Source organism: Arachis duranensis, chromosome 9, assembly GCF_000817695.3.
Source record: "Arachis duranensis cultivar V14167 chromosome 9, aradu.V14167.gnm2.J7QH, whole genome shotgun sequence".
NCBI classification, from domain to species: domain Eukaryota; kingdom Viridiplantae; phylum Streptophyta; class Magnoliopsida; order Fabales; family Fabaceae; genus Arachis; species Arachis duranensis.
The window spans coordinates 60,269,861-60,277,521 of record NC_029780.3 but is presented as its reverse complement, the minus strand read 5'-3'; the positions used below and the strand labels follow the sequence as shown (position 1 = coordinate 60,277,521).

General features: G+C 29.0%; 1 protein-coding gene across 1 annotated transcript; it reads right to left on the bottom strand.

Moving 5' to 3' along the window:
- Positions 1-208: 208 nt before the first annotated feature.
- On the bottom strand, positions 209-5,380 carry LOC107465453 (pathogenesis-related protein PR-4-like). Its single transcript, XM_016084432.3, has 3 exons — positions 5,111-5,380; position 4,055; positions 209-378 (listed from the first exon to the last, which is right to left on the bottom strand). The coding sequence occupies exons 1-3, from the start codon at positions 5,366-5,368 to the stop codon at positions 209-211; spliced, it is 429 nt and encodes a 142-aa protein (XP_015939918.2). The 5' UTR covers positions 5,369-5,380.
- Between the last annotated feature and the right edge of the window lie 2,281 nt (positions 5,381-7,661).

Here is a 7,661-nt window from a genome sequence, read left to right as displayed (position 1 = left end):
GTCTCTACATTTATTTATAAATATGAGAATATGATTGTATTGTGTTCCTATCCACAAAAGAAAAAGTTATTGCATCTTTATGGAACATTTAAATAAATTGTAATTCATTTATTTATAAAGTTATATACTTTATAAATTAATAAAGTACAATTTACTGAAATATTTCGTAATCATACAATTACTTCTCTAGTGAGATGATGTTGTTTTATTAATCTTCACAATTGACAAAGTGATAGTTAACATTAAGATGACCCTTTTGGTGTCCGACTCCGTTGGTGTCTAATTGTTTGAACACATTCACGTCCAAGTCAAGGCCTCCATTTCCGCACAGGTCCACTACTCTCACTATTGTTGAAGCTTCTGTTGCCGTGTTCGTTACTTGGATAAGAATAATGTTAAATTTTATGTTTAATTAATTTGAAAGTTATTATAATTTTGCCAAATTCGTAAATAATAATTCTCATACTTTTTAAAAGTTTATAATTGAATTCTTACTTATAAAAAAATATTAAAAGAAGCAGAATACTTTTAGGTATATTTTCATAGGGACTTAATTGAAAAGTTTTATAAATAATAATAAAGACTAAATTACAAATAAAACAAGTTACAATTGGATAAAGATAAAACATTTCCATTTATTTTGTAATTTTTAAATTGAATATATTTTTTATTTAATTCATGGATATATTTAAGAAAAAATAATTCAAAATCCTAAAGTATATATAGACCTCGGATCTTAATTTCTAAATAAAAAACTTTAATTTTTTTTATCTATTTTTATATTTTCAGAAGTTATAAGAGAGTTAGTACGTACATGTGAATGACGACTTAGGATTTTTAATCAATATTCTATAATTAAATTCATATAAAATATTTGTTCCAAAATATTTGTTTAGAAACAATAATTATATATCTTCTATCCTAATGCAAATACCATTTTGTAATTGCTTTATCATGAGAATAAAAAACTGAATTTGATAAACTTTAAAGTAAATACATATACTAATATTAAAAAAAAAAAATTTGCATGCAGTTTTTTTCTAACCCAATTTGCATAAGGAGGCCACTCAGATAAAGATGGCTAAAATATTTTTTTTTAAAGTATGTTTTTATATTATATTTTAATTGGTTTCTATATAATTTATTCGGTGTTCCTCATCACATATTATTAAATTCCTCAAAATATTTTCTTTCCAAAAACAATAAAAAATATTTAATTTGGATTAAAACAAAAAAAGTAATAGATTAACTATTAGATTTTTTTAAAAATATTATTTACATAAAAAATATATCACATTCATCAATATATATATATAAGCCTTTTACACCTAGCCCAGCCTCCCTATTTCAAGCTCAGGAGAGAGAGCCCGAGGGAGAAGCTGTTGTCTCTTTTGTTGAAAAGACTGTTCACTCAGGGGTAGCGGTGAATAGGAACTATACTTTCTTCTCGAATGGGTATAGTAAGTGTGCCACGAGTGCTCCGCTTCTGCTTCTCTCTAATAACGAAAAAATAACTTTTTAAGAAAGCAAAGCTCAGTCTAAGCTATCTAAGCTAGAACTTAAGGCCGACCTCTTTTCCGGGGATACCCCACTTCCTGGTCTAGCTTCACTAACTGTATTCACAGCTTTCCATATCTCGGAACCAGATCTACTTTCTCATCGGCATTCTCTAAATGATTTACGTTATGGTCTTGAACTCTCGATATATCATATGTAATGACAGATCGAGGTAAGCTTGTCTTTTACGTCATATGCTTTCCTCTTTTGTTACTCTGATCTCTGAGAGTGGCTTTTGCCTAAGCTTTCTTTCATAGCTATAGCTTTCTTGAAGGGCGAAGGGCTCGGGAGCTAGGTTAAGACCCTTTTTAGACCCTTAGTACAATACCCTAGCACTCCCGCCTCCTCTTCAGACGTGTCTTCGACAACCTGGCGGTTGTTCGGTCTCCGCTTTTGGAGGCGGGCGCCCTCTAAGTTGACCACCCTACCCACTAATGGACTATGAGGGGGGGGCAGGCGAACGGGAACCGACCGAGAACCCGAACCGCTTGACTGACTGACCCCTTCATACATACTCGATTCATTAGGGTCGGGGATGGATGAAATAATCAAATAAGTGAAAAAAATCGCGCAAGCGAAGCCGGGAAACGGACCGCAGCGCAACGACTAGGACTCGTGTAGGAGGAGTTTTGAGCGTGAGCTACCACTCATGTCTATTATGTTATGGCAATAATTTGGCCTGTTATTTTTTAATGTACAAAATAATAATAATAATAATAATAATAATAATAATAATAATAATAATAAAAACAAGTATGTCACATTAAAAAAGAAAGCTAGTGACCAAATAATTTATCATTCGAATTATATATGAATTAAATTGATAATATGAGGGCTAACACTACAAAAATCGATAACAAGGTTAAGGACTTACAAAACCTTTCTTAAGATCATAGAAAAAATATTTATATTTGTGTGATATATAAAACAATTATCATATTATTATTATTATTACATTATATATATATATATGAGCAAAAAAAGTCCAACTGTTTTAAAGTAAAATTTTCTTTCAATATTTGATTAAATGTTCTTGTATTTAGTACTTTTTTTTTTTTGCACTTCTTCTTAGTTAAAAATATAATTATAATTTTTTAGTTATTATTGCTATGAGTGTTTACAGATGGGATATGCCTGAAATTTCAATCCGATCCGCACTAAACTCATTAGATCAAATTCAATATTCGCACTTTTTATTTTTGGATCAGATATCAAATATATCCATAAAATAAAAAATATTAAAAAATTTTATTTTTATAAAAAAAGTCAATAATTTTTTTGTTTACTTTTTTAAACATATTTACTTCTATCTGAGTAGAGTGTGGATCCGATTCGATCCAATCCGATCATCTTACAGATCAAATCATATCCTCAAATTACATATCAGATACGGATAAATACTGTGGATTTATATAGATATGATCTAATCTATGAACACCCCTAACTACTACTATAGGTTCATTATTGCAAAAGAATGCTTCTTTTATTATAAACCATTATTAGATCTTAATTACTGGATCGGCTGGTTCGACCGAAAAACTAGTGAACCGGACTAGGTCCGGTTCGATTTACTCCTTAGACCGTTTAAGGAATAAAACAGATATGAACCGGTAAGAACCGGTACAAACCGATTTAACCGAACTGGTCTGCTTGAAAAATTTTTTAAAATGTCTCCACAAGGTCTCGAACCAAGAACCTTGGAGCAAAAACAACCTTTACTTGCCACTTAGCCATTGCACTTCTAAGTACTATTTTTGACAAATACTAATTATATAGTATACATAAATATCTAATTTAATTTAATTTTTGTTTTTTTTTATTTTTAAAATTAATTATATTTTAATTATATACCATTATTAATATAAATATAAATTTCACTAAAAATTTATTAATTTACTTGATCTATTTTATTGCTAGTATTGTGATTAAGGTTATTTCTTTTGATGTTAGTGTTAAAATCTACTGATATTATAGTTAGATGATAGGCTTTGTGAATTAATTATTTTTTTATTGTGACAAAATAAGATACTATTGTAGTATTAAAATTTTATGGTTTTTTTATATTAGTTATTTTTAGAAGTTGAGACTTGATTCTTCATAAAATGTTAGTATAGATATGTATTTCAAATTTTAATTTTAAGTTTTTAACTATTTTATATTTTATATTTATGTGAGACCAGTTTTATCGGTTCAACCAGTGATTTATCGGTTGAACCAATAAACCAGTGAACTAGTAGTTTGACCGATTCGATCACTGATTCGGTTCTAACAACTATGTTTTAATCCAATTTCAAAAATTTCGATTTACTCAATTTAGTCTCCCAACTTAATAGTTATGACTCACATTGGTTCCTAATCTTATTTTTGTTACTGTCTCACAAAATCGTTAACGACATGCTGAGATGGACTAACGACTGCTACATTATACATTCTAGCGACTATTTGATGTGACAATTGAAATTTTTTACCTTATTTTTTTCAACTAAACACTTAAAACCCTAATATGAGTCACGGATACCTAAGTTAAAAAATCAAACTAAATAAATTGAAACTTTAAAAATCATATTAAAGCTCGAATATAACTTCAAAACAGAACTTTAACTTATGTAGTGATTAATTTAAATGAGAATCAAATAAATCAAAATTTAACATAATTTTTATCAATGTTTTCAAATTCGAAATTTCTATACCAAAATTAACTAGGATTTTTCTTTAAATTAAAAATTTAATGAAATAGTGACTTTAATATTAAATTAGTAAATCTTAATCTATAATATAATAATAATATAGTAATTATTTTATATATTGTACGAATATAAATTAATTATTTTTTTATTTATAAAAATTTTAAGATGTTTTAGTTTGTTATATATATATATATATATTGATGAATGTGATATATTTTTTTATGTAAATAATCTTTTAAAAAAATCTAATAGTTAATCTATTACCTTTTTTGTTTTAGTCCAAATTAAATATTTTTTATTGTTTTTGGAAAGAAAATATTTTGAGAAATTTAATAATATGTGATGAGGAACACTAAATAAATTATACAGAAACCAATTAAAACACAACATGAAAATATCTTTAAAAAAAGACGTTTTAGGCGCCTTTATCCGAATAGCCTCCTTTCCGTAAACGTGCATTTATAATTTTACTTTACCTTTTCTTTAAATATTTATTTTAAAATTTTTTAAATAAATTAATCAGTAAAATGTTGGTTTGGCGGATATGAAGTGTTTAGAAATTAAAGCATATAAATGACATAAAAAATATTCGAAAGACAGTTGAAAATTAATCAAAAACAATTTAAAGTTATTTTATTTAATATTTTTTAATTATTACCCAAATAATTAAATAATATTAGATGTAGTAAATATTTAGTTATAAATGTTTATTTAATATATAGAATCATTGATGTTAAGTTAAATAAAATAATTTTAATTTATTATCTTCTTAGTATTATGGAGTGTGATGATAGGTTTTAGGCATGAGTTAAGAAAAGAAAATTACACATGAAATCATCTAAGTTATAAATATAAAGAGATCATACATGGATACATTTGCCGCAAGAAGGTTTGCCATGGGTGCCAGCAGGTCCACAGAAGGCGGTCCAGCCGTATTTCTGGCGCCATTCAAGGGGCTTCATAGCGTCCCAAGTGGAGCAGTAGCCCTTAGCAGTCTTCAAATCCCAACCGATTTTATGAGGTTTGTACAAATGATATGTTGCTCTCACGTTGTTGGCACTTTGACCATTCACCACAATGGCTACCACCATGCACCACACATAGCAAACCAACGCTAATAACATCAAGCTCCAATGGGTACTTCTTCCATCCATTCTCTAACACAACCAAGTTTTAGTGCTTATTATAATTTTTTTTTTTTTATTAAGTTAGACGAATGTTGTGCCCGCATACTACTACTATTTATAATCACAAACATTGCAAAAATATTTTTTTTTTCTTCTATATTTCTCATTTTGATTTTGCCTTTTGGTAGCATGCATTGTTTATCACCTATTTTTTCCCCTTCTTAATAAACCACCGTTCAGTTAATCGATTTTTTTTTTCTTTTTAACCATTGTTGATGCTCAAACCTTCAATGAGTAATATTTACATGATTGTGTAAATTATTTAGGAAATTATGACACATGCTCCATGCAATGATATTTACATAATTATATACATTTATTTTATTCATATATCGTAAAAGCGTTATTAACAAAATCAGGATTGTGTGACTATAATATTTTTGGAATATTTATATATTTAAATATATTTAATTAATTAGTGCTCCAAAAGCAATTATTGACATACAACCATCCATTCTTAATTTGTTCTCTAATAAGATTTTAAATGTTATAAATAAAAATAAATTGCTATAAATATTTTTTAATAACACATTTGATATGGCCTCCGACTATATAAATATTTCTAAGTGATAAACCTCCAAATCATAAATTAGAAAATTTAAACAATCCTACTCATTAGTATCTAATTAGTTAGTTCTAATTCTCTATTATATTATATAATATATATTACAATTTTGGATTAATCTGCAAAAATAATTTTATAATCCAAATAATTTATATTAAATAATTAAAAATATATTATAAAACGGAAGCGCATATGTATTTATGAAAATGATTGAAGAGTTATATTACAAGAAAAAGCTATGTTACGTTGCCCCAATTTTTTCTTACCACGCTTAAAAAACGTGGTCAAAAAGGGTCAATAGTCACGTTTTATAATAGGTAGTGATTGATTAGAGATTTGACCACGTTTTTTTTTGCCACGTTTCAAAAGTGTGGTTAAAAGATGATAAGTGGTCAGGAGGGCATTTTGGTTATTTTAGAGACAAAAGGCAGAATGGTAATCTTGTCATATTCAAGGATCTGAATATTAGAAGAGTTATACTATATCTGTCTACTACAAAAAAAAAGCTTTCTGCCACGCTTTTAAAGCGTGCCAAAAAGTGTAAAAAAGCATGCCAATAGCTTTTCGCCATGCTTTTTGAGCTATCGGCACGCTTTTGAAAGGGTCACATCCGCAAGCGTGCTGGTTGCTCTATCGCCACGCTTTTGCGGATCTATCGGCACTGATAAACCACTATTTTATGGTTTATCTTGTGCTTAATTGAGTGGATTTTATCAATTTTTCATACATTTATTCATATGATTTGTATGTTTTACAATTCCTTCCCAGAATTTGTTCTATGATTGAAAAGATGCTTCTTTGGCTTTTATTTTCTTTTATTTAATCCTCTCTTATTACCATTAGATGCCTTGATACGTGTGTTAAGTGATTTCAGGGATTACAGGGCAAGAATGGCTTAGAGGATGGAAAGGAAGCATGCAAAAGTGGAAGGAATACAAGAAGTTGAAGAAACTGCAAAGCTGTCAGCCTGACCCTCTCGGACTAAAACGACCATAACTTGAGTTATAGAGGTCCAAATGATGCGGTTCCACTTGCGTTGCAAAGCTAACGTCTGGGGCTTCGATTTGATATATAATTTGTCATAGTAGCCGTATAGATAGGCGACGCGAATGCATCATCTACGCGGACGCATTGCATCTGCGAAAATCAGCGTGGCAGAATTCGCAAACAGCGAATCCTTGGCTATTTCCGGCCAGTTTCAAGCCCAAAAAACACGGATTAAAGGCTGCAAAGTGGAGGAATAAAGGAGACTGGAGATTAGGCTTTCATAATTCACAATTTTAGTTTTAGATGTAGTTTTTAGTGAGAGAGGTTCTCTCCTCTCTCTTAGGTTTTAGGATTAGGATTTCTTTTCAATTCAGGATTATTTTATCTTCATCAGGTTCAATAATTTATGTTTCCCTTCTACTTTTATTTACTCTGATGCTTTCATTTGTATTTGATTTATGTTGTCCCATTGGCTTATGAACTTTTCATGTTAGGATTATACATTATTGAGATGTTTTCAGATTTATGATTTTAATTTAGCTTTTTACATTCTTGGCTTTGGTTAAGAAATTAGTAACTCTTGAGTCATCAAACTCAACATGATCGATAACCGCTATCTTTGCCAATTAGCTTGAACTTCTATGATCCCAATCTTTTTCTAGGAATTAACTAGGATTT